At 41.1% G+C, this 26657-nt stretch overlaps 3 protein-coding genes across 8 annotated transcripts in view; 1 reads left to right on the plus strand and 2 right to left on the minus strand.

Annotated features, from left to right (window-relative positions):
• Positions 1-10734, plus strand: part of lrp1aa (low density lipoprotein receptor-related protein 1Aa) — a 120690-nt gene extending 109956 nt beyond the window's left edge. Inside the window, exons 68-89 of the mRNA XM_049581894.1 lie at positions 31-147; positions 855-961; positions 1040-1172; positions 1273-1395; positions 1499-1621; positions 1782-1922; positions 2005-2142; positions 2462-2581; positions 2732-2997; positions 3113-3294; positions 3409-3515; positions 3912-4031; positions 4186-4362; positions 4445-4585; positions 4669-4842; positions 4993-5154; positions 5278-5461; positions 5547-5654; positions 6814-6887; positions 6985-7078; positions 8031-8175; positions 9447-10734. Coding sequence (XP_049437851.1) covers positions 31-147; positions 855-961; positions 1040-1172; positions 1273-1395; positions 1499-1621; positions 1782-1922; positions 2005-2142; positions 2462-2581; positions 2732-2997; positions 3113-3294; positions 3409-3515; positions 3912-4031; positions 4186-4362; positions 4445-4585; positions 4669-4842; positions 4993-5154; positions 5278-5461; positions 5547-5654; positions 6814-6887; positions 6985-7078; positions 8031-8175; positions 9447-9587 — 3077 coding nt within the window. The 3' untranslated portion in view covers positions 9588-10734. The remainder of the gene's footprint in view (positions 1-30; positions 148-854; positions 962-1039; positions 1173-1272; positions 1396-1498; positions 1622-1781; positions 1923-2004; positions 2143-2461; positions 2582-2731; positions 2998-3112; positions 3295-3408; positions 3516-3911; positions 4032-4185; positions 4363-4444; positions 4586-4668; positions 4843-4992; positions 5155-5277; positions 5462-5546; positions 5655-6813; positions 6888-6984; positions 7079-8030; positions 8176-9446) is intronic.
• Positions 10735-11184: 450 nt separating this feature from the next.
• On the minus strand, positions 11185-19473 carry dtex3lb.1 (deltex E3 ubiquitin ligase 3L b, tandem duplicate 1). 2 transcript variants are annotated; one of them, XM_049581906.1, is made up of 5 exons: positions 19383-19473; positions 19067-19120; positions 13614-13815; positions 13290-13450; positions 11185-13199 (listed from the first exon to the last, which is right to left on the minus strand). In XM_049581906.1, exons 3-5 carry the CDS (start codon positions 13807-13809, stop codon positions 12234-12236), a joined length of 1323 nt encoding a protein of 440 aa, XP_049437863.1. In that variant the 5' UTR covers positions 13810-13815; positions 19067-19120; positions 19383-19473; the 3' UTR covers positions 11185-12233. The 2 variants fall into 2 exon arrangements, with proteins under 2 accessions (XP_049437863.1, XP_049437873.1); XM_049581916.1 differs by lacking the exon at positions 19067-19120 and having other exon boundaries at positions 19383-19471.
• A 1319-nt stretch (positions 19474-20792) lies between these two features.
• On the minus strand, positions 20793-26215 carry LOC125892184 (E3 ubiquitin-protein ligase DTX3L-like). 5 transcript variants are annotated; one of them, XM_049582003.1, is made up of 10 exons: positions 26149-26215; positions 25801-25831; positions 25331-25387; positions 24943-24999; positions 24728-24784; positions 23149-23338; positions 22915-23063; positions 21682-22827; positions 21358-21575; positions 20793-21260 (listed from the first exon to the last, which is right to left on the minus strand). In XM_049582003.1, exons 2-10 carry the CDS (start codon positions 25813-25815, stop codon positions 21191-21193), a joined length of 1959 nt encoding a protein of 652 aa, XP_049437960.1. In that variant the 5' UTR covers positions 25816-25831; positions 26149-26215; the 3' UTR covers positions 20793-21190. The 5 variants fall into 5 exon arrangements, with proteins under 5 accessions (XP_049437960.1, XP_049437968.1, XP_049437983.1 ...); XM_049582011.1 differs by having other exon boundaries at positions 21682-22824; positions 26149-26211; XM_049582026.1 differs by lacking the exon at positions 24943-24999 and having other exon boundaries at positions 26149-26211.
• Between the last annotated feature and the right edge of the window lie 442 nt (positions 26216-26657).

A 26657-nucleotide genomic window follows, 5' to 3' on the forward strand; every position in this document is an offset into this window, starting at 1 on the left:
TTGTACTTATCTTGTTTGTTTGGTGTTCAGACGAGCGGACATGTGAGCCATACCAGTTCCGCTGCAAGAACAACCGCTGCGTGCCCGGCCGCTGGCAATGTGATTATGACAATGACTGCGGGGACAACTCTGATGAAGACAAGTGTGGTAAGTTCCACCTGTTTCTTTCTTACTTTGCCCACTCACACATCCACCACTCATCGTGTGTATGAAAGCACTGTTTTAAAGTATAATACAAGCTCTACAATGATCAGACTGTTCAGATGCAGCGGGTTAGAGTGATAAGCACCGTTCACCTTTCACTGTGTGTTCGTTCCTTAGATTTTCTCAACCACATGCATGGTTGAGACTTTGATTTCTTTTTTGCTTTGATTAGTTCTGTGGCCATTTGCACATCTCACATCATCTCATGTCTATTTTGCATTTCACACTGGCCTGTTGATGTGAGCCAGAGGTAGGTGTTTTCACAGTTTCAGCTCAACCATCCACAACCTTAGCTCCCCAGTCCTTGGTGTGCCCCCTCCACTCTACCCAGCTTCTCTTTTCTTCTGTAAGCCTTCTCCTTCCTTTTTCAATCCCACTAGCTCCTCTGCTTCATACAGCATAGAATGTTGCACCATCCCCACCTCTGTGCCCCATGAGTCAATCCTGTGATGTGAATTATCACCCTATTTTATTCATGTACGTCTGGCTCTCAGCAGAGCACCCTGTACTCTTTTTTTGCAGTCTGCTCTATTCCCACCTTTCTCTTCTCTTTTTTCCTTACGCCTCTCCTTGCTCCTCGCCTCTACACTCTGTTCCTGCTCCATCCTCCTCTCACACTCCTTCCTAAGCTTTCTTCTCTCTGTCCTCAGTGCCTCGTCAGTGTTCAGAGAGCGAGTTTTCCTGCACAAACGGCCGTTGTATTGCCGGGCGCTGGAAATGTGATGGGGATCACGACTGTGCTGACGGTTCAGATGAGGTATCAACTTCCTTCCTGATTGACATTCTGCTTTTGAATCGGACACACTAGAGGCACTCATTTTTTTTTTTGTTCCAGAATGACTGTGATGTGAAGTGTGACAGTGATCAGTTCCAGTGCAAAAATGGCCATTGCATCGCCATCCGCTGGCGTTGTGATGCTGATGTTGACTGCTTGGATGGCAGTGATGAGGAGAAATGTGACGGCGGTGGTAAGGAACATACTCTTTTTCTCCCGGATGCTTATGTATCAGCAGCGTATGCTATATATCACTCATCCCTCTCTCCTCTTCTCTCACTGCCGTGTTTCAGTGGATAGACACTGCCCCCTGGACGAGTTCCAGTGCAACAACACTCTCTGTAAACCCCTGGGCTGGAAGTGTGATGGCGAGGATGACTGTGGAGACAACTCAGATGAGAATCCAGATGAGTGTGGTGAGACTCTCTGCATTTCAACAGTATTCCCTTAGACCACTTAACACCTTGCTTGGATGGAATCTTCTTTCTGTGTTGATGTTTCTCTCCCTCTGTCCCCTAGTTAAATTCCAGTGCCCACCCACAAGGCAGTTCCGCTGTCATAATGATCGTGTGTGTCTGCCTTTATCAAAACGCTGTGATGGTGTCAACAACTGTGGGGACAATAGCGATGAAGTCAATTGCCGTGAGTTTGTGTCTCTTGACTTGCTTAAAAGTCACATTGCAATTCAAGAAAGCATTATATTTAAACTGCAATAGTATAGGACTCTTAATCATGGATTGGGCTGACTTATGCACATAATAATTAGGATAATGACCTCTCTGTGACCCCTGTACTCCTCCAGCATCGTTTCCTTCCAAACCTGTATGTCAAAAAGATGAGTTCCAGTGCTCCAGCGGCCGTTGCATCAGCCCTGTCCTGCGCTGCAACTACTTCAATGACTGCGAGGATTATGGTTCTGACGAAATCAACTGCAATAAGAAAGGTGAGTTGTGTCGCAGTATGGATAGCTTACATTCTGCGTAGGTGTCGATGTGAGTGCGTGCAACCTGTTTCTGCGCTTGCAGACACAGTGCTGAACGACTGCCGCAGTAACAGGACAGTGTGCGGAGATGGAGACGAAGCTCATTGTGTGGTGAATGGCACCGACTCCTTCTGCTCCTGCAAACCCGGCTTCCAGTCCAATGGACGCAACAGATGTGAAGGTATGTGAAGAAGTTTTTCTCTGCCTAGCCTACAGTAAGTTTAGGGTACGTGTTGTTTCGCAATCAAAAAGTCGTCTTGACTACAAAAAAAGGGGCGTAACTAGACAACAGGTTTGAGGTATACTGTTAATAATCTTTTTTTTTCCCCACATCCCCCATAATTCACTAGATGATTAATAAACCCATTTTAGAGAAAGCTATCAACTCAGAGATGTAGGCATTTTATTTTAATGCATTTGAAAACACAAGAGGGGCAAAACTGACCTCTTAGCTGTTCTAACGTGTGTGTGTTATCATGTGGCCTTGGGGTGTTTCACAGATAAGAACGAGTGCCAGCAATTCGGAGTGTGTTCCCACATCTGCAACAATACTAAGGGTTCCCACAAGTGCAGCTGCCACAAGTACTTCACCAGAATCAATGACACCTGCAAGGCTGATGGTGAGTGCTTCTATCATAACTGACACTCTCCATGCTTATGTATGTACTCTGCATATTCTGAATTTTACTTCATTTTCTCACATCTTTGCTCTACTACAATGATCTTTTTGTCCTTTTCCTGGCCTGACATAATTCCTTGTGCATCCCCAGCTCCAAGACAAGTGCTCTACATCGCTGATGACAGTGAAATACGTAGCCTGGACCCTTCCATGCCAAACTGGCGCTATGAGCAGGTCTTTCAGGGCGATGCCAACGTTCGCATTGATGCCATGGACCTGCACGTCAAGGCGAACCGCATTTACTGGACGAACTGGCACACAGGGCGGATTTCTTCTTATGATTTGCCTTCCTCCTCCTCCTCCCCCAATAGTAACCGCAACCGACGGCAAAGTGAATCAAGGGTCACAAACGTGGAGGTGAGTGTGCATGTGTGTGCTTGTTCTTATGCAGGCATATGATGTAAAACAAACAAGGCAGGTGTGTATGCAATTTTGGAGGGTCTTAGTGCTGTTTTTCTGTCCCTGTGTGCAGATTCCTGATTTGAAGATGCCCCGTGGCATCGCTGTGGACTGGGTGGCAGGGAACTTGTACTGGACCGACTCTGGTAGAGATGTCATTGAGGTGGCCCAGCTGAGTGGAGGACGCCACCGCAAAACCCTCATCTCCGGCATGATCGATGAGCCTTATGCCATCGTGGTCGACCCCCAGAGAGGGTGAGCAGGTCTTGGGAGACCTGGGGGTCTTACAGTAGCTACTTGTAGAAAATCACAAGAATGCAAATTGTGACAAATAAATGTTAACTGGAGCTTTAACATTTCCTTCATTAGGAAAATGTACTGGGCAGACTGGGGGAACCATCCCAAGATTGAAACAGCTGCTATGGATGGAACAATGAGAGAGACGCTGGTGGAGGAAAACATCCAATGGCCAACTGGTAAAACATGCAGACATGCATAAGTACATCTCCTCAAAGGAATACCTCTTCTATCAAATAATCATTTGTGCATCAGTTACTCACCCCGTGTTACACTTGGGAAATACTGAGCATACGACTGGATAAACGAGGCTTGGATTATACTGCGTGAGTTGTGTGAGAGTTTGTAAATAGATGTTTCGATTCCGATTCTGGTGTTGTTAAACATGGTTCCCCTTTACTCCAGTTCAAGAATTTTCTCTGATTTTTGATTCTTCCTTCACTGAAAATTCACCGTAACACAGGGTGAATAACTGATGATGGGGATGAAGTATTCCTTTAATCATTTGTTCTGAACTAAATACAGGTCTTTTAATCTCTCTACCTTTTGTAACACTGCTCTCTCTCTCTCTGTAGGTCTGGCGGTGGACTACTTCAACGAGCGTCTGTTCTGGGCCGATGCTAAACTCTCCTTGATCTGCAGCGTGAGGCTTAATGGCAGCGATGTGGTTGTGGCTGTAAACAGCATTAAGAACAGTTGAGTGGCACATACTTTAATCTATACATGTTGTTTTTCAAACCAACAATCAGTCTTTTTTATTCAAGACACAATTGCATTTTCCATGTGGGTAGACGAGGCATGTATGCTGTCTGTGAGGGTTCCACAACATCTCCTCTCTTTTCCACACAGAGCTCCATCAGCCCTTCAGCATCGATGTCTTTGAGGACTACATCTACGGTGTCACTTACATCAACAACTATGTCTTCCGAGTGAATAAGTTTGGCAAAGGCCCCATAGAGAACCTGACCACTGGAATGAACCACGCCACAGATATAGCTTTGTACCACCGCTACAAGCAACCTGAGAGTGAGTCGAAACAAAGACGTTACGCAAGCAGACGGTTGTTTTTTATTTTTTTAAATACCGGTTCTCTCTCTGTCTTTGTCAGTGACTAATCCCTGCGACAGGAAGAAATGTGAATGGCTGTGTCTGCTGAGCCCCAGCGGACCAGTCTGCATCTGTCCCAACGGACGCACACTGGACAACGGCACATGTGTGGAGCTGCCCACTCCCACACTGTCTCCTATCTGTGAGTATGCACACACACTCCCACAGACAAAACACACACACACTGGCATCTGAACTCATTCTGTGTGACTTCATCATCTGCAGCGCCTCCCAGCGGTTCCTGCTTGATCCAGTGTATGAACGGTGGCAGCTGTTTCCTGAATGCCCACAAGCAGCCCAAGTGTCGCTGCCAGCCTAATTATGGAGGAGATCGATGTGAGATTGACCAGTGCAGGGACTACTGCAAGAATGGAGGCACATGCACACCTTCCCCTACAGGTAAGACATGGACATTGCAAGGTGGTTTTGTCATTTATGTTAAAATATGTTCTGTTGGCCCAGTAATGTGACTCATATGACTAATATGATTCATGTAATTATGTTTAGCCTTCCATCTGTTTATCCCTTCATATTTCTTTCCCTCCACAGGTTCTCCCACATGTCGATGCCTGACAGGCTTCACGGGGCCAAACTGTAACCTACGCACCTGTAAGGATTACTGCAAAAATGGAGGCAACTGTACAGTCAGTACCGGAAACCAGCCAACCTGCAAGTGCCCATCTGACTTCCTGGGAGACCAGTGCCAGTACAGTGAGTGTTCCCACTGTCTAAGTTTAAAAATGTTCAGATATTTCTGTTGCAGTCGGAGTATCTAAATAGATTATGATGTCATGTGTAAGCAGTGCACTTACATGTTTATGTGTGTATGAGCAGGAAGCTGTGAAGGCCACTGCCAGAACAAAGGCACATGTCTACAGAGTGAAAACGGCTCCAAACTGTGCCGCTGTCTGCCTCAGTACACCGGCACCACATGTGAGATTGACAAGTGTCACTATTGTCGTGATGGCGAGTGTATTCCCAGCGACAGTTTCACATCTACAGGGGACTTCTCCTGCCGGTAAAATGCATTATTTACTCAACTCAAACAAACTTACACATGCATAAAAGTCAGTGTACTCACAGTTTTTTTCTGTTTTCTACAGCTGCACAAATGGAAGAGTTCAACCCAGCTGTTACACATGTGATACAAATGAGTACTGTGCAAATGGCCAGTGCTCTATAAACCCCAACACCAGGCTTCCAGAGTGCAGGTGAGGAGCAGCACTTTTATCTATAATTAGGGTTCAAGCATGAAGAGCTGAAATTGTATTGCTTTTGTGCTGTTTTTTTTTATTTATTTTTCTTTGAAAATGTTTTGCAAATTCCTGTGAGATTGTACATTGTAGGCACTTACAATTTTCAAATGTTGCTCAACAAATATAACCCTAAACAACCTGATAGGGGCGCTGTAATTAAAGGTCATCTTTAAAAAGTCATAACTACTACGCCCTTAGTCCAATTTACACAAAACTTGGTAAAGACATCTATCTGTAACTTTGCTTCAAGATCCACTAAAGTCTACTACATGTTCTTCCATTTTTAAATTTTTTGAAAAAACATTTTTGATATCCTCTCCTAAATCATAGCTCAGATTGCCACCAAATTTTCTGTGGATCATCATTGGACTAAGTATATCAAAACATATCAAAAGCTTGTTTGTATCTCAGTAGATTTTGAAGATATACAGTATGACCAATGAACTTTATAAGGGGGCTTGGCTTAGCACATAAATAGACCTGACTCCAGAACTGTTGGGCCGATGATCATGAAACTTGCAGGAAATGTCCAAATATGTATCTGAAACACACAATGAAGGTTTTCATTCAAATCTCAGGGGCACTACAATTGCAAAAAAAGGGGTGTGGCCAAACAAAAATCAGACTACGAATCAGAAATTGTTTGTTGTTTGTCCACTACAAAACTTGAAGGTTATATTTCTTAAAAACGTTGAACCATGTATGTAAAACTATTTTGAAATTGCTCAATAGGGGGCGCCACCCGTTTCAAACGTGCATAGGCCTTGCGCAAAATTTGGCCATAAATCATCAGTGACAGTTTGTCCAAATATCACTAAACTGAGCAATAGGGGGTGACAGCATTGCAGAAGAAGGACATGGCCTTGCACAGATTTGGTCGTAAATGTAAGCATTTCTCTGGTCATCATAAAACTTGTTTGTTATCTTTAATGCAGGTATATGAAACTGTCAAAGGTCTCAATCCTTTACAGCTTTCAAATTCCAACAGCTTCTGTTGGCTAATCCCTGGAATCACTGTTTGCAGCTATATTTGTTATCATTTGACTCTGAATATCTCCAATGTATCACTGCATACATTCATATCTCTATTTCCTGTCTTCTTGTGTGCCTGCAGATGTTCACCTGGCTGGGCAGGGCATCGCTGTGAGTCCGTAGCCAACACTAACGGTGCCTCAGGTTCAGGCGGACGTATGTCAACGACCATGACATAAATATTAGAAGTCCATTTAGTGGAATAAAACTCTCCGGAGACTGTTCTTATGTTTGTGTGTGTTTGTGTGCGTAGGCACAGCCTCCATAGTGATCCCTGTGCTGCTGCTGTTGCTGCTGATTCTGCTGGCTGCAGGAGCATTGTTCTGGTACAGGAGAAGGATGAGAGGGTGAGTAACGCACAGATTGGAAACAAAAGACATTTGAGACTGCTTTTTGCCTTTGTATTCCCTCTTTCCCTCCTTCTTTCTCTTTCTTCTTTCCTTTCTTCCCTCTGCACTTTTTCTCTCCTCTCCGTAATGGCGTCTCTTCTGCTCCTCAGGTCTAGTCGGCCCGGCAAAACCGGCTCCAGACGCTTGCGGTAACGGTTGCCAGGGTTACACTTTCCTTCCATACCCTCATTCAGTTCTTCATCCTGATGCTCTCTCTTTCTCTGTCTCTCTCTTACTCATAAGTCTTGGTTTGCTGTGCAGTGTTTGGTCCTGTGGTGAATGTCGCGCCATTCTCTCAGATGCTCCTACAGTATCTCTCCTGTGTAATCGCCCTCCTCAGAGCAGCTCCAGGGCAGATCTATTGAAAAGACTCATTGAATAGATCTGTCTGTGCACTCCAGTGCTGTAGATCTGTCATAATGTTGTCCATCATACTGTGCCATATATTGTACTTACTGTACTGTGCTGTGGTTTGTATCGTGGTAGTGTCTCTCATAGTGAGAGATGGACAGTGTGACAGTGTGACAGCATTCTTCCAAGCTCACATTGGAAAATGCAATGTGAAAAATCCAGCATTTACTCAGAGGTAGAAACTAAAGACGATGCAGACATCGTAGCATATTTTGGAGGATCTATTGTGGATTTATTGTGGTCTTAAAGGATACTCTGTACAGTAACAGTCCTGTATCCAGGTCCTCTGTGTCTGGATCTGTCATGGGCTACATGAATGCTGGGTTTGTGTTGATGCCTGTGCTGTGGCTTAGTTCCCTCAGCCTGGATGGTGGTGAGAGTCATGTGATGCCTCTTCCCTCCCTTCATCATGTGGCTGTGTCCCCGCTTGCACTGTTGAGGCTCCTATAACCTTGAACACAGCACGAAGGTATGACTGTGCTCTTCATATTTCGTGTAGGGCCAAGGGCTTCCAGCACCAAAGGATGACCAACGGGGCCATGAATGTTGAGATTGGAAACCCTGCCTACAAGATCTACGAGGGCGAGCCGGATGATGACGCCGGGGAGCTGCTAGACGCTGACTTCACACTCGACCCCGATAAGGTAGATAAAAATACAAGACGTGCATAGAAGACCAAATCACCATGATGTCACTCTAACAACAACAACTGCTTCCGAGTAGACAGCTGGCAATTGGCAGCTTGTTTATTTCTGTTAACAGAGTGGTGTAGGAACGAGTCCTTAAAACCGGAAATGAGTTAGCATTTTAGCACTCCTGGCTCTCTCGTCTTGAAGTCAGTGGGTTTTTGGTTAGATGCCTGACAAAACACAAACTTAAGAGACTTTCACGTTTTGTCCTACAACATAAAAACAGTGAATACCCCACTCATACATTTTGAAGCTTTTAGTTGTCTTAAAAAAGGCAGTTCCCAACAAGTGCGCAAATGAGACTACAGAGTGTCATTTCATTGCGGTAACGACGTTAAGTCATGCGACTGTAGCATAGTTTGTTTACAGCCTAACGTTAGCTTATTACTTCTGGTGATTGCATTTATGTTTCTAAAATTATAAAAGTAGTGTTTATGTGTGGACATTATCTTGTTGAACAAATTGTTTTATTGTCATGAACTTTTTTTTTATCTCCTTTTCTTATTTTCTGCAATAATCCAAAATCCTATCGAAAAATCCCATTTGCTTTTTGATGAGGGAACCAGGGTGATGTTAATTTCCAGGTTAGCCCATAAATAAACATCATCTCTGCAATTTTCAGCCATAATGGTAACATTTAAAGTTACAAAGTTCGACCTAGCTTACATTTCTGCTGTGCTTATTTTATGTACTGTGTTGTTTGTTAGGGTCTTTGATAAACTAAGTCTAGCGGCATGGAATTTAACAATGCACTGCTGTGGACGAGGGCCACAGCAAAGTGTATTTTAGGCATTTACAAAAATCAGTATCAGTTTACATGTATGCTATATTTTGAATATTTTCACTACTTTACCAAGCACAATAACTGATGGAGGCAGCGGTAGACCAGCAACTCCCTTGTTCTGCAAAGTAAAATGAGGAGTTTGGATTTGAAGAGGGTATAGATAGATTTAACAGCTTCAGTTTCCCATTGGAAAGGGCTGTCTTGACGGCGAGGTAAAGCAGTTAAAATATTCTAAATATAATATACACTTAAATTTAGGTGGGCAATTATTAAGGTGGCTAAAAACAAACCAATTGCGGTAGCGTTTGTCACTGCCATTTCGTTGTATATGTGTGACGTGGGGGTTTCTCTCCTGAAGTTATTGTGAACAAACATTTTGATTCTATACATGTTGTAGTCTGCACATATATCTATCTAATGGATGATATTTGTCCCTTTCCAGCCCACCAACTTCACAAACCCAGTATATGCCACTCTGTACATGGGAGCACACAACAGCCGCAACTCTCTGGCCAGCACAGACGAGAAGAAGGAGTTGCTATCACGTGGAGACGAGGAGCCCCTCGTGGACCCCCTGGCATAGACTGTCCATTGGCCCTGGATCACGCTACTCCAAACACACCCCTGTTCTTGCCTTTTGAAGAAAAACGAAACACAAAAAAAAATAAAAAAGTGTGAGAGAAAATTGATAAAAAAAGTGTGAACACTGTATAAAATGTACAAAATGAAGGACTACTTTTGTATGTGATTGCAGTATTATATTTTGTTCTTTTGAGATTCCTCTGGTCAAAAATGAATAACATTTTCTATGAGAGATTTTTAATTTACACTTTGTCCCTTACCCTTTACCTAAATAGCCACTACCTCTGTGCAAAATGAAATGGAAACAAGAAAATCAGAAGAAAAGATGCTATCATTGGAGCAATTTTAATTTTTTATTTTTGTATGAATTGTATAGAAGAGAAAAAAAAGACATTGTTCCATTTCACCAGTGCCAACTGTTTGTTGTTTGTGTTGACTTTGAGTGGGAAAGGCAAAACTCAAAGTTTTCTAAATCGGTACATATGTTGTCTTGCTGGAGTTTCTCAGCAAGACTGTGTGAGACAGATTCGTGATAGCACCGTTTGTGTATAGCACATGTACAATGTCAATACCAGATGGCAACTACAGTATTTCCACGTAATTTCTTCTCAGAGAACAAATGTTCATGAAATGATTGTGTTGTCTTCCTTGCACAGAATTCATATTTTACGGTATAGTGTATACTGTAGGCTTTATACCGTAGGATGTAAAACAGGTATGTTTGTTTTTATCACATTGTATGACAGTTGGAGCTCACATGTTGCTGCAGTGAGAGGATGACAGGTGTTTTTAGTGTGTGATTATGGAGGTGGAGAGTGGGGAAGTTGGTCATGGGTTAAACATTCCAGGCGGAGTGGTGGGTGGAGATTACAGATGTAAAGAGATGGTGAGAGTGAATGCCTTCATGGGTGGGCAGTTGGCTGTGCGTACATGCCCACACCATAGCTGGCTGGTAATAGGAGGGTCAAAGCAGATACAAGACTCTGATGGATAGAGTCATGTCTGCACCATTTAGTTGTCTGTTACAAGGGTCTTCCTTCAGAAGGAAAGGGAGGCTGGGATTATGATAAAATCAAAGGAAAAAATGATCATGATGGGTCTTTTGTTTGTCTTTTTTTCTCCAGTCCATTTTTTTTTTTTTTTGTAAAGACCAGATAACATCCATCTGGCTTTGTGAGTAGAATTATCTTTCTACCTTTAGAGGATCAAAGTCTGTACGTTCACAGTTTTGTAATGACTCAGTCTTAAGTGCATTATGTTCATTTGGTCTTTAGCATTTCTCTGCTCTTCCTGAGCTCTTTCTAATCTCTCACTCTCCTCTGTGCCCTGCTGCTGCTAATGCTACCATTCCGGTCGCTCTGACACGTCCTTACGCTCAGCCTCTGTCCCAAAATGCTGCTTTCTGTCAGAAAATGTGTCAGCCATATCTTAATGCATGTGAAAAGTAACACCAATCTTTGATGTAACTACAATAACAAGTTTTTATTTTTGCTTACCTGTCAGCGAGTGTTATTTTATGCTGTTGTATATGTTTTGTCTTTAATTGAGAGAGAAGTACAATCATTTTACCTAAAGAACATTTTTGCAAAAATCATACATGCATTTTCAGAATTTCTTTTTTTTTTTTTTTCTTGATTAGTCCTTTTTTTTTAAATGAAAAATGACACATAGCTTTTATAGTACACGATGCATGGAGGCTCAGACTTTCTTCTGGAAAGAGAATAATGTTTAATTTTTGCTGGAGTACTTTACAAACTAAATAACAGATATTGTTATAAATAAAATTTTAAAAATTGTACAGAAAAACAAGCCACTGTGTTTTGTGTTTTTTTTCCACAACATGCTGATAAAGAGAAGGATACTGTGATGAGTCAGTGTGGGCTAAAGTTTAAATTATGTTGGTATATTTCATTCTTATACAGATTTAAATAGAAAGACGTTTTCAATTAACAAAAACAAAAACAGGAAATTCTTTTCAAGTAAGAGAGTTAAGCTTTACAGGTGAAGATAGAACATGTAAAAAAAAATTACATGAGAAGAAGAAAGACAGTACAACAGTATGTGCATGGCAGTAAGGGACTGTACTCAATTTATCAGAGAGGAGGGGGTAAAAAAAAATAAATCGTATGTCACAGAGGCAGCATGCATGCAGAAGCACACTATAGCACTATATCAATATTTTAAGCTTAGATTTGATTATTTTTCCTGACATAAGTGTTTGTCCCACATGAGGTGTTGTAGGACCTTTGGGAATTTGAAAATCTAAAAATTTCTGTTTTTGCAGTCTCTGTCTATGATAAATGGTGAAAATTTGCAAATTAAATAAAAACAAAACATGCCTTTCAAACCCATTTGTGGGTTTTGGGGTCCTGAAAATATATACAAAATATGACAAATAAGCCAAATCAAAAAACACAACTCCCTCTCCAATGCTTAAAAATTTATTAAAGTGCCTTCACTGTTTTTCACCACCCCCTCCCCTCTCATAAATAGGGAACAGTCCCTAATTGCTTGTTTTAAATTGTCTCATTTTTTTTGTGTGAAAACAACTTCCCTCACTTTGTAACAAGGTCTTCACTCAGTGCCTTTAGCCTTCAGCTCCTCCTTGACTCTGCTCAAATAACCAGGATCAGAACACTCAAGACTGTTACCCAGACCCAGCAGCACCAATGGGTTGGGTGAAGCTGTAGGGTGATGTTGCAGTCTTCTGGTACAGATGAAGAAGAGCTCTGACAGCATGGCTCTCCATTGACGCATTTCCTCCAGATCTTTTGTGGCAAGCTTTGACTATCACTTTGCCTTGACCGTCGCTTGATTCTTTAAAGTCCACTCCATACTTAGTTTTGATCTTATCTACTTGCTCACTGTAGGAAGTAGTCATCAGCTTCCAGTGGTTTTCCTCCATGGTGAGTCCGGCATTGACGAGAGGGTCATTGATGCTCATGCCAATGTTCCATAATGTGTCTTGAGACGCCCATGTAGACAGTGTGTCTTGAGATGCCTGTGTAGACACTGTGACTTGAGACGCCCGTGTAGACTCTTTGTGTTGAGATGCCCATGTAGACACTGTGTCTTGAGATGCCCGTGTCGACACTGTGATTTGAGACGCCCGTGTAGACTCTTTGTGTTGAGATGCCTGTGTAGACACTGTGTCTTGAGATGCCCATGTAGACACTCCCACAGAAGTGCTGATACTTGTTCTTGCATTTAAGGACTTTCTGATAACATCTTGACTTTTTCTTGGCCCACACACGGTCATTTCTTCAGAGGACAGAGCGAGGACAAGCTTGTTCTCAGGTCTCTGGATGACATTCAGTGTGTCCTTCCACTCTTCTGGATTCATCTCCTTGAGAGGTAGAGTGAAGCCCCTGGATTCCCCTGAGCATTTCTGGACAAGGTTAATGAACTCAGAGAAAGCATGGTTTGGACTTGCATCTTTCTGGTTTGCTTCAAATGTCAGCTTCACTTCTGCCATGATTTTTACTCCACTCTCTTTTTCTATACGTTTAATTTCCTCCTTGTAGGCCTGGTTCACATACCAGAAATGGTGCATTGGGATATCGCAAGTACATGAAAACACGTCATTTCTCTGTTTCCCCAGCTGTCCTTCCACCTAGACAGAAATACAAGGAATTAATAGAATCAAATATAATGTGATTTATTTGTTTATTGAGCACTTGTTTACTCCAAAGTACATACATACTTGTGGTTCTGAGCAGAATGAAGGAGGAAGGTCGATTGAAGCATCATCTGGTCTTCGTGTCTCCAGCTCTGCCTTTGTCAGACTGACGGATATTATTGTGACTGTTGTGTCATCGTTAATGGTCAGTGTTTGTCCTTTCAGTTTCTGAAGCTCATGCAGGGCTAAAAAGAAGACAAACACAAAATGATTTGCCTCCAAAACAAATAAAAGAAGAGCTCAAGAAGCCGACCTGCAAAACCAATACTACTACAGAAAGCTGTCACAATGTCTTTGTTACGGTTTGAACTGCAGTGATTTAAAAAGCCAAACAAAGTCATACTGGACCTCGGGCAGGTGTAATCTTCACCACAACTCTCCCGTCTGTTGAGGCACTTAAAACTAAGCAGGCTGCTCCAACATGGTTTCTGATGAACCAGCGCTGGAGGACCAGCTGTAGCTCCTTTCTAAGTGGTCGATTAACCCCTGACCACTTCATGAAGAGAACAGCCAGAACTTCATTTTTGTCCTGTGATGACATCATCTGAGCCTGAAAACATGGTGTACAACCATTAATGACACTGTATTACTTAATAAATCCTCTGAATTATTCAGCTGAGAAGGTGTGCTCTCTGTTTCCTTTACTTAAAGAGACATGGGACACTTCGGACAATATGGACCTGCTACAGTTTGTTTCATTATTAATAGTCCTAAATAAGTCAAAATGCACTCTTTGACCAATTTTATGCCATGTTACGACAGTCATAATATATTCAGTTTACAGAAATCATGAACTCTATTTTCATTTGTCAAAAAAATGTTTGTTACAACAAATGTGACTGAACTGAACGGAGAGGAAATATCTTTTAAACTGTCACAACTGTTACTGGAAAGTGTCACACAGGTTAGAAACCTTGGTGTCATTCTGGACGCTGATTTAACTTTCCAGAGCCATATTAGCAGCATAATTAAAATAGGTTTTTATCATTTGAGAAATATTAAAAAGATAAGGAGCTTTTTATCCCAGAGTGACGCTGAAAAACTTGTCCACGCTTTTATCTCCAGTCGACTAAACTACTCCAACGCACTGCTCACGGGAATACCTCAAAAGCATCTTCATCGACTGAAGCTGCTCCAAAATGCTGCTGCTAGAGTTTTAATGAGAAAAAAACCTGTTTTAAGGTGCTTACATTGGCTCCCAGTAAAATTTTGGATTGATTTTAAAATTTTAGCACTTGTTTTTAAGGCCCTGCATGGTCTGGCACCTCAATATCTGTCTGACATGCTTTTATTGTATGAGCCAGGTAGACCCCTCAGGTCAACTGGGACAGGCCGTCTGGTTACTCCCAGGGTCTCCACAAAAATTGGTGAGGCTGCGTTCAGCTCCTATGCTCCTAGACTATGGAAGAGCCTACCCAGTCATATTAAGTGTGCTCCAACATTTCTATCTTTTAAATCAAAACTCAAAACATTCCTTTTTAGCCATGCCTTTCAGTAGTCTGGTTTTACTGGTTTTTATTATTTTTATGTGTACTTTATGGTTTTTACTTATGTCTTAATAATATTTGTTTTTTATTATTTTTATTTTGACTTTTATGGTTTTATTGTTTTAAACTTATTTATAATATAATAAACTTTATTTATTTATTTCATTTTATCTCCACTTTTGGTGGGTTTTTTAAATCACATTTATTGTTACTATTATTATTATTATTATTATTATTAGTAGTAGTAGTAGTAGTAGTATTTTTAACTGTGCTTACTTATGTGCTCATGCACACTGTACACTTTTTAACTGCAACCTCTATGGTGGCATATGCTCTGTGAAGCACACTGTGTTTCCACCTGGAATGAATTGTTCATTCTAACCGCTTCATCCTCTTGAGGGTCGCGGGGGGGCTGGAGCCTATCCCAGCTGACATCGGGCGAGAGGCAGGGTACACCCTGGACAGGTCGCCAGACTATTGCAGGGCTGACACATAGAGACAAACAACCATTCACGCTCACATTCACACCTACGGAGAATTTAGAGTTATCAATTAACCTAGTCCCCAATCTGCATGTCTTTGGACTGTGGGAGGAAGCCGGAGTGCCCGGAGAGAACCCACGCTGACACGGGGAGAACATGCAAACTCCGCACAGAAGGGCTTCCACGCCCGGGATCGAACCGGCAACCCTCTTGCTGTGAGGCGAGAGTGCTAACCACCACACCACTGTGCCGCCCGGAATGAATTGTGCTATACAAATAAAGTTTTGCTTGCTTGCTTTGAACTTAATCAGAAAAAAGCAATGATGACGCACACTTTCACAGCATACAATTGCCATTAACTAGGGCCACAACACAGTGGATTTTGATTGTTTTTCTCCTGTCTTGTTGCATTTAACTCATCTCATATTAGAAAAATGTCTATGACCTTATCTTCCCAAATAAGGTATCAAGTATTTTCCAAGCTTATGTTCAAGTGAAGTCACGAGTCACTGGTGTCCAAGCCCAAGTCAAGTTAAGTCAAGTCAAAAGTCATCAAGTTTTTGTCTTGAGTCTGACTCAAATCCACACCTATATATATATATATATATATATATAAAGATTTTATTCTTCAAAATTTAAACCTGTTTAGTTTAGGCATTATTGAGGAAAATGCATTATGTGAGCAAGATCACAAATAATACCTGCTGATATTAACAGTTCTATTCCTAATGAAGACACAGTTGCTGTTACATTTGCACAGATTCATATTAACTTTACATCAACATAGGCCCAGGGTGAACTCAGGTAATGTGGGACACCTTTTGGTACATCTGCTGACCCTGGTTCAAGGTTAGTAGTTGATCCCCTCAAAATTCAGTCACTTTTCAGCCACGCATGCAAAAAGAAATCTGCAGGCCCTGATTTGCAGCAGAGCTAACTCCAGCTGGGTGTCCTGTGTTTTAGAAGTCTGCACATTCTCATTCGGTCCCGGCCCTCTGGAAAAAATCTACCATTATTCCCATTCCAAAGAAACCCTGTCCCATAGAAAACAATGTTTAGACCAGTGGCTTTAACTTCTGTTGTCATGAAATGCTTCGAAAAATACATGGAAGTAAATTCTGAACTAGATCCATTCCAGTTTGCTTATAGACAGGGGAGGAGCACAGATGATGCAATTCATAGCATCACCCACCTGACTCTTATTTTAGCTCTGCTTTTAATACATTGCAGCCTCATCTGCTTTTACAGAAAATGATTCAGATTAATGTTAATCCTTTTATTAGTAAGTGGTTTTATTATTTTTTAACAAATAGAATCCAAAATGTCAGGATCAACGACGCACTCTCCCAATCCAAATGCATTAGTACAGGTGCACCTCAGGGCTGTGTAAGCTCACCAGCCCTGTTCACCCTTTACACAAATGACTGCACCAATAGTCTCCCGGGCAACCTGTTTTTTAAATTTTCTGATGACACTGCCATCCTCAGCCTGCTTCACCAGAACTCAGACCCCTCACTGTACTTCATGGAGGTCAATAAATTTGTTCAATGGTGTGACAATACCTACCTCATCATTAACACTAAAAAAACAAAGGAGATGGTGCTGGGCCCTCGGTCAGTGGGGGATCACACTCCACTCTCTATACACTCAGAGGAGATCAAACAGGTCACATCATTTAGGTATCTGGGCATCCACCTGGATAACCTTTTCACCTGGAATGACCACATGGATCATGTATGTTCTCGTTTACAGCAAAGGCTGTATTTTCTGCGCAGGCTGAGATTGTTTGGTGTCAGTCACAACATTATGTTTTTATTCTATCAGGCAGTGATGGAGAGTGTTATCAGGTACGGGATGACGGCGTGGTTCGGCAACCTCTACGCACAGTCCAGATCCAAGCTGCAGTGCCTGGTACAGACTGCTATGAAGGTGATGGGGAGGACTGAAAAACTCTCCCTCCAGTCCATCTATGAGCAGTCTGTACTCAGGCAGGCACGGAGGGTGTTGGTGGACCCGTCTCACCCCCTTCATCCTGAGCATGAGCTTTTGCCTTCTGGCAGAAGGCACAGACTTCCCAAATGCAAACTGAACCGTTTCAAACACTCATTCATTCCTAATTCCATCAAACTGTTAAGTAGCTCTTGAACGCTGGGAAATACTGGGGATTGTGCAATAACTTAGTGCACATTTTTTCACATTTTGTCTGGTTTGTGTCTTATGAGTGTGTATGTTTGCCATTTCCTGTGTCTTTGCTGTTTTGTGTATATTTATTGTCTGCACGACATGACAAATTTCCCCTCGGGGACAATAAAGTATATTCTATTCTATTCACCAAGAACACCAGCTAAACTCTGACGACTGCCTTAATGTTACTTTTAGAACTTGTTATTGATCTCTGCTATATTTCTATAAAAAAAAATGTGTCCATTTAAAATATTTCAGAAACTCTGACCTTCAAACACATCAAGAACCCTGACTTCACTTTGATGACATGTTCAGGTAAAATGGGACAGTCATGTTTATTTTTTAGATGGTCGAATCCATTTATCAGTTCAGTCTTTAATTTCATTCATGTAACCTAATGCTGTTCATTCAAAAGGATTGTTCTGCCATGCTATTGCTGTTCTTTTGATACCTGTTTCCTAGACAGGTGCGTTAGGATGTGCCATATCATCTAATTCACAATAATACCGGTATGATTTTTTTATATGATGAGAAAAATTCATCGTGATACTCACAATATTTCAACTTGCTGACATATTAACATCATACTGTTACCGACGGCAACAGCGAGCATGGCTGAATGCGAAATTATTATGACTCCACAGTGGCTCCAAAAAGAGGAGCAGCTTCAGTAGTGTGGAATACACTGTGGCGTCCTGAATGTTTTATGAACAGCCCCGGACTTCTCAGACTCTTTTAGCAAGTTACCGCTCAGAAGGAACTCACTCAGCGCCTCCTCCGACAGCAGCACAGTCAGTGTTTCTCCCTATCCTTTCTTGTCATGCACACATGGGAGTCGGCGTCGTCAAGTGATTTGTGTCATAAACCTTTGGTGATGTAAATCTACCTGATAAACACTACATATATGTGAATGTGCAGTAGTTAGGGTAGCATAACAGACTGTCACAGGTTACAGCGTGATGATTAGAGGAGAAATGGCAGAGCATAAAGATCCAGGTGGAAAACAAACAATCGTTGTCTCACGGTCTCGTGCAAGCGTGCACACGTGAGCACGGTGCACAGAGAGGCAGTTAGAGCTACAGGCTACAGTGAGGCTAAAAACAGAGTTCAAATGACGTTTTTCCAAACAACTTTTTATGCCGGGGCTTCAGGACACTTGGATCACTACGGACGAGCAGTATGGAAACACTTTGTGGTTTCAATTATGTGTTTTTGGACGTTTGAGTCTGGGGCGCCGTCAGTCTCCATTAGGTGGAGTTGTGCTGCTACCCCCTCTCCCCTTGGATCTCTGCAAGTGTTGTGAGGACTCTAAAACTTCACCTGAGCCTCCCTCTGCATATGGGTGAGTAGATAATGGCTGAATTTTAATTTTTGGGTGCACTATCCCTTTAATAATCATCTTGTTTGAGGACATTGGAACTTTATTATCATTGACAGTTTTCATTTTTTTAATACTTATTGGGTCCTACTGATCTCAAATACTTATGAGAAATTAAAAATGTATATCAAACAAATGTTGGGGTCTCAGGAGGATATTCAAAGAGCCAAAGATCTAAAACCTTATTTATCCCATTTTACCTGACTCCACCCCACATGAAGGCTACTGTTGCCAGTTCTTTCATAATGTCTCAATCTATGGACTACTCACTATTTCCACAGTCTCTTCTTTGACCTCGACACTGCCTGACGTTTTCACTTTCCTCTGTAAGACACAACAAACAGTCACAATAAACCTGACTGCAGAGGACTGACTGAGCTAACGGTTTAAAAACATCGTTTGACTGCACACAGACATGATGTGAAATATTGGTCGTCAGAAAGAAATGCTCTACTTTCTGTTGCGGCAGGTTATTCAAGGGTAAACTTTTCTAATGCGACACAACCTGGTTGTATCGCATGCTTTACGTTTGCTCATACATACGGGATATATAAAGTTAAATCTGAGACTTAAGCCTGCCACTTACCTCCGTCTGGACTCAAACGTATTTCCGTATTTTTTCCTTGAAATTGAAACTTAGCATGTAAATGAGACACATCATATCCTCGAGCCCGCCCAGTCTGTCCCCAGTACTGTACTATGCTGTTGTTTGTCCTGTGGTACAAGAGTTTGTCTCTGACATATCTTACTGCTCTGTCTCTACATAGCCCACCACTTCAGTCAGAGACATGTCCGCCATATCTTCAAATAACACAAATTGTTATCGGAACTACCTTCTGGGTTGTTGTTTTTTTCACAATTGTATTTTGAGTAGGGACTGTTCTTTACTTATCAGAGGATACCTGGGTGGGACTTCAATTTTTTTTTAACTTATTTTTTGACTGTAGGAATTAATTAAAAGGTGTTTTTTCTATTAGTAATAAGTGGAAGGGATGCTGATTGTTATTCTTTGGTCTTGTTTGTTTTGGCTATGATATCATTTATTATGTGGTCATATTGAGTAGGGGGATAGCAGGTCACAGGGGATATCAAGTTAATATACTCACCTGTTCACAGTCTGGAGAGAGAGAGACCGCTATTTTTCTTTATCATGAGTTCATCATCGTTTTTCATTAATAAAAAGTTAAAATTATTTTAGAAATCTCAGAGTATTCTTTCGTTAAGTGCATCAGACAGTAAGGCCCAACCTCAGTCCCTCAGCGACTCCTTCGCTACATTGACTCTTCCTGTAGCTACAAATATTTTTCCTTCTTTTTCCTTTGAAAGTTAAATGTTCAAGACGAAATCCTGGAGTTGATAAAAGCCTTGGGTTTTCACTCTTGTCGAGCATGCTCGTTAGTTTGTGCAGTTCATTTTTAACCAAATTTTAAACAAGACACAGAATAAGGTGATTTTGATGAAATATCACAATTTTAAGCTGTCATCGCTTTTTTCTATCCCCGATGGAAGCATACGCCACACATGATGTGTGCAAGGACCATCAAAAATTTAAAAATCTATGGACAGTTTCTGTTCATACAGCTTCTGACTATGATAAATAGTGTCATATTGGTGATTTTTAAACAAAACACACCTGCCAAACCTGTATTTTCTTTAAAAATTGCTGGCAAAATAATACAAAATAACACCATTTGAATTTGTATGCCAATTCCCTAAACCAAAAAAAAAATCAATCCCTCCCCACTTCTTTTCTTACCACCCCTCACCCTTCATAAGTAACCAACAGTCCCTTAGTCCTTTTTTCTTTAAATGAAAAATGACTCATAGCTTTTATTGTATATGATGCATGGAGGCTCAGACTTTCTTCTGAATAATGTATAATTTTTATACTTTACCAACTACATCACAAATATTGTTATTACAAAGATTTAAAAAATGTAAAGAAAACAAGCCATTGTGATATTGTTCTGATAAATTGAAGAATACTGAGTCAGCGTGAGTTGATTTATTCATTTATTTGGCAAACAGTAAATCATATCATGTGTACTGTAGACATGAAGTTCAATTTGTATTTGTATATTTCATTCTTATTATACTGTTATAAGCTGAGCAGCTTCATGAAACAACAAAATAATGAGGAAATATTAGATACCCAATCCTTCATCATATTTCTGCTTAAAATGTGAGGATAATACATGCTGCTAAACCATTAACTCTTAGGCTTTAAATTCTGTCCTGTGCACCTCAAAGCAACCCTTACTGATAATGTGAAAAATTACAACATAACAAGAGAGACGGTGTACATTCATTCCATTGCAATGCAGTATTGTTTTATATAATTATCTTAGTTTTTGTGTGAAAACAACTCTCCTCAGCCACTTTGTATCACAGTCTTCACTCGATGCCTTTAGCCTTCAGCTCCTCCTTGACTCTGTTCAGGTAGTCAGGGTCAGGATACCCAAAACTGCAAAGAGCAGGTACAAAAGTTAATATATAGCAGACTTGACATAAGAAAAAAAAATAATATATATATATATATATAAGAGATTTGGCTACTGTACCACTCTGGGCCTCCTGAAATGTTGGTCTTGTGGTGAATGTCGTTCCAGGTCACCTGGTTATCCGCCCCCGTCGTTCTGGATGTCCCAACAGTGAAAATGAGCTTCTGGTCAAACGCCTTCTTCAACAGGCGCAGCACCTCTCTGCCCTCGTTGTTGTCTGGTAGATACGCTGTTCTGTAAATACCAGAATAGTACTTTCCAGGATTTGGATGCTTTTTCTGCAAAACAAGAGTAAAACATGACCACCAAGTCAGAAATTAACTTACAAGTTACAATTGACAGAAATGACAGAAAGTCTCCAAATTTTTAAATGAAGACATTTACCGTCTGGGTTCCACTTGGGATATTATAGCTGATGTTAATAGTGCCACAGTCTGGGAATCCAGGGAGGTGAGAGGAATTTGTATGGGATGTCATGTGTCCATCTGGCTGGTCTCCCTCCATCACACCAAAGACTTCTCTGCAAACAGGACAGGTGGGTCCCATGCTTTTCTTTGACTGTGCCAGACATCCTTCACAAAACTCATGTTTACACTTGAGTTGTGTCTTTTTGGTGAATGTATCCATGCATATAGGACACTTTTCTTCTTCACCATCTCCTGCTGTTGCTCCTCCTCCTGTGGGTGCTTCCGTCTTGTGTTCTGATTGACCATTAAACACGGGTCCGCCGGAGGCTCCCTCTGGCGGCGAGCTGGTGAACCCAGCAGCACCAAGAGGCTGGGTGAAGTTGTAGGGTGATGTTACAGTCTTCTGGTACAGATGAAGAAGAGCTCTGACAGCATGGCTCTCCATTGACGCATTTCCTCCAGATCTTTTGTGGCAAGCTTTGACTTCCACTTTGCCTTGACCGTCACTTGATTCTTTAAAGTCCACTCCAAACTTAGTTTTGATCTTATCTACTTGCTCACTGTAGGAAGTAGTCATCAGCTTCCAGTGGTTCTCCTCCATGGTGAGTCCGGCATTGACGAGAGGGTCATTGATGCTCATGCCAATGTTCCGTAATGTGTCTTGAGACGCCCATGTAGACTCTCCCAAAGAGGTGCTGGCACTTGTTGTTAATGACTTTCTGATGACATTTTGACTTTGTATTGGCCCACATACGATCATTTCTTCAGAGGACAGAGTAAGCAAAATCTTCCTTTCTTTTGTTTGTGCGATTTTCAGTGCATCTTTCCACTCTTCTTGATCCACGTTCTTGAGAGGAATAGTTGAGCCCTCTGAATCACCTAAGCACTTCTGGACAAGGGTTGTGAACTCAGATAAAGCTTCTTGTGGACTTCCATCTTTCCTGTCTGCTTGAAATGTCACATTTACTTCTGCTATGATTTTAACTCCTTGCTTTTTCGCTATACGTTGAATCTCCTCCTTGAAGATGTGGTTCACATACCAGAAATGACCCACTGGGACGGTACATTTCTCCTCTCTTGCTGTAGAGACTGCACCACCCGGCTCCCCTGGTTGCACTTGCTGCTGAATAAAATAAAGTTTATTCATTAAGTAAAAAAGCATTTATTTTCAGTGTAATTTGTTGCTATTGTTTTACTACACAGCACATACATCTGACATGGGTGAAGCAGAAAGGTTAATTGAAGCAGGCGTCTGTATCTTCAGCTCTGGTGGTGTCAAAGTAACAGATGTTATTGTGACCGTTTTCCCATCTTTCCTGGACAGCGATTGCCCGCTCAGTTTCTGAAGCTCAGTCAGGGCTGTGAAAGAAGACAAACAAAAAATGACTCCAAAAGAAATATAAAAAGAATATGCAACTTAATTGTCCTTACAATCACACTGTACCTGGAGGGGGTTTAAGAGATATCACAGCACTGTGATCGTCTGAGACTTTCAAAACTTTGCAGTCTCCATTGAAATTGTCGTTGTTGTTGGCCCAGGTCTGAAGTATTTTCTCCAGCTCTACTTTAGGTTTCTGTGGTTTACCCCCCTCTGACCACATGACTGAGAGAGTGACTTGAACTTCTTCTTTGTTCTGTGATAAAGTCGTCAGAATCAGAGAATAAGGTCACAGTTAGTTATTGTCACTTTATTAGAAGGTAAAATAGCACCAAATCCTGCCTGTCATTTGACTTAAAAGCTTTGGTTTGGACTTAAATTTAAAAAAATTACTTAAAATGTAAAACTAGAAAACAGGAAGTGAATGGCTCCACTGGCACAGTTTCAAAACAGAAAAAAAAAACATACACATTTTTTGTCATCCGCAGTTTTTAAAAAAAAAATTATATTTAGTGTGACTGTGACGTTAGCTCTTTAGTTATAATTTTGTTTTGCAGGTTCTGTGGGCTTTATAACACTAAAGGTCATACACTGTATATGAATATGATATTGGAGGTAGAGCTGCCACTATATCAGACTTTCACAACATGTTTATTGTGGCCAAAAGAGATTATGATAACCACATTATTGCAATGTCTTTAGAAAAAAAGGCAAATTAATTACACTCAAAATATGAGAGAGTGTATAACTATAACTATAAATGAGCAATTTCACTTCAAGGACAGTAAAGAGGCAACCAGATAATGTTACTGGAGACAGACAAAGCAAGAGCAGAAAGAAACAAATTATTTAGGAGGCACTGGATTATTTACACGATATTATCACATGTATTATTAACATGTTTTCATGATACATTCAGCATCACACTTGGGTTTGGCCATGTCACTGATGTGGTTACCTGTCTCTGTCAAGTAGCTGTCCGTTAGTCACTCAATTTACTGCAGGAAACGGTGCTTCAAAATAAAAGCTCTGTGCCGGAAATTCACTGTACTTCAAAATAAAGTGTGTTTTATACAAACGACACATTTGTGAGTCACTTGCGTTTAATTCTGAATAGACCCGCAACCCACTTGTGGACCACAACCCACCAGTTAGGAACAATCGATATATGTATTTCATTTTTATATATCACAGTTATTGTCAATACCAGAATATCACGACAGCCCTAATTGGAGGTAATGTGTCTTTTAACTCAACTAATAGTGCTAACAGTTTTATATAATGTTGATAATGTAGTTGCTATTTAGAACAGAATATGACCTGAGCACTGATACAAAGAGGAGCAGGCTGGGATTATTTGGGACTAACAAAGTCTATCCTGGGAACTTGTGTCTTCATTCTTATATTTTCACTTTCACATACACATACACTTTACAGTAAACACACAGAGGCCTGCTCAAACTCAATCCGGATTTTCCTTGCACCAGTTTGTAATTGATAAAAAATGTCCATGGCTTGGAAATGAAAAAAAAAAAAAATCACTCTGTCACTGTTTCCACACTCCAGTATTAAAATCAAAAGCTGGACTCGAACCAGACTGAGATATCTCTTATTAAGACACACACACGTTCACACAGATAGCTACCTCAGCAGACTGATCATGAGGTGTTGGAAGCTGCTGTGTATCACTGCTCACAGACCACTGCATGTTAAAGTTAAAATTAAAAAACAGACAAACACAACAATGAATACTTCAAAGCCCAAGGCTGTGATTATTTATGAATAACAGCACCACTGCATAAGCACACACACACACACACACACACACACACACACACACACAGTCACAGAAATACCTACCTCAGCAGACTGATCATGAGGTGTTGGAAACTGCGGTGCATCACTGCTCACAGACCACTGCAAGTTATTAAAATAAAAAAACAGACAAACACAACGATGAATGCTTCAAAACCCAGGGCTGTGATTATTTATGAATAACAGAGTGTATCCTGGAGATTTGTGGCTTTATTATTATACTTCCCTTTCACATACACTTTACAGAAAACACATACAGGCCTGCTCAAACTTGACTTGGTTCTCAAAAGAAAAAGAAAACACTCTGCCACTGTTTCCACACTGCAGTTTTCAAATCAAAGACTGGACTTGTACCAGTCTGTTTGAAGTAATATCTGTTGAACACAAAAGCACACACACACACACACACACACACACACACACAGATACCTACCTCAGCAGACTGATCATGAGGTGTTGGGAATTGCTGTGTATCACCGCTCGCAGACCACTACAAGTTATTGTTATAAAGAAAGACAACCACAACACTTAACACTTCAAAACCCAAACCATTTAGAATTGAAAACAGTCACTGTAAATATTCACATATTAATATTAACACCACAGCTTACTTAACAGTTGTCTTTCATACTGTTCCAATGTTCAGCACTTAAGGTTACCATAATGTTGATGACATAATTGCAATACAATATCATAACAGAATATGACCTAAGGGGACACCCTCAATACAACAAAGATAAACAGGCTGTGATTATTCATGAATATCTGAGTCTATCCTGGGAAGTTGTGCCTTCATTATACTTTTCCTTTCGCATAGACTTTACAGAAAACACGTATGTGTTTTGTTGTTTTTGTTCATACTGTATGTTGAGCTTTAAGTTTGCAGACTTGGCTGATACTCACTTCCATGGGCTCCATGTTGACAGTCCTCTTCCTATTAGACAGAGCACAAACAGTACGTGTAACAGACGACAGCAGTGTTTCTTATAGTCGTGCTTTCAGTTCAAACAACCAACAGTTCTTATTTTGGAGTATTTACAGGCTGTAAAACCGGACAAATGTCGACATTATGTGAAAAGACACTGCTGTCTATGACTCAACTCTTCTTCCGCTTACGACACGGTACGACCGTACTTTTACAGGCTGTAACTTTGCCTTCCATTATTCTCTTTCCTACAGTTTTAACACAACGTTATGTCACGAAGTTTACTTTATGAACAGGTAAAACATGAGTTTGTGACGCAGTCTTACCTTCCGCTGGCTCGATACTTTAACGCTGCTTCTTCCTGATAAATGAAAGTGAAAGGAACTCCGCGAGCGAGACACGTGACGTCACAATAAAGGCTCCACACCAGTAGATGCAGCTTTTCACTATTGGTTATCTCTGTTGTTGTTGTTGTTGTTGTTGCTGCTGCTGTTGTTTTAATTTAAGTACTGTACTTAAGTACAGTTTATAGGGGGGAAATATTGTTCTTCCTTTCCACTCCACTACAGCTTTATTTCCTATAGGTTAGCAACAAATACATTCTGTAAACATTATTATACATGAAGCTACCCAACAGTATACACTCACCAGCCACTTTATAAGGTACATCTGCTCATTAATACGGATAGCTAATCGACTAATCACATGGCAGCAACTCAATGCATTAAGGCATGTAGACATGGTCAAGACGACCTGCTGCAGTTCAAACTGAGCATCAGAATGGGGAAGAAAGGTGATTTAAGTGACTTTGGATGTAGCATGGTTGTTGGTGCCA

The sequence above is a fragment of the Epinephelus fuscoguttatus genome, linkage group LG1 (genome assembly GCF_011397635.1).
Source record: "Epinephelus fuscoguttatus linkage group LG1, E.fuscoguttatus.final_Chr_v1".
In the NCBI taxonomy this organism is placed as follows: Eukaryota; Metazoa; Chordata; class Actinopteri; order Perciformes; family Serranidae; genus Epinephelus; species Epinephelus fuscoguttatus.

Excerpts from the sequence above, each read along its gene's own strand:
- LOC125892184 (XM_049582003.1), bottom strand. Across the intron at positions 22,828-22,914 it reads CTGCTTCACCCATGTCAGAT|CAGCAAGTGCAACCAGGGGA; the intron begins GTATGTGCTGTG and ends TATTTTATTCAG. Across the intron at positions 21,261-21,357 it reads ATTTCAGGAGGCCCAGAGTG|TTTTGGGTATCCTGACCCTG; the intron begins GTACAGTAGCCA and ends TGCTCTTTGCAG.
- dtex3lb.1 (XM_049581906.1), bottom strand. The coding sequence starts at position 13,809 with ATGATGTCATCACAGGACAAAAATGAAGTTCTGGCTGTTCTCTTCATG. Across the intron at positions 13,451-13,613 it reads GAAGATTACACCTGCCCGAG|CCCTGCATGAGCTTCAGAAA; the intron begins GTCCAGTATGAC and ends TCTTCTTTTTAG. Across the intron at positions 13,200-13,289 it reads CATTCTGCTCAGAACCACAA|GTGGAAGGACAGCTGGGGAA; the intron begins GTATGTATGTAC and ends ATTTCTGTCTAG.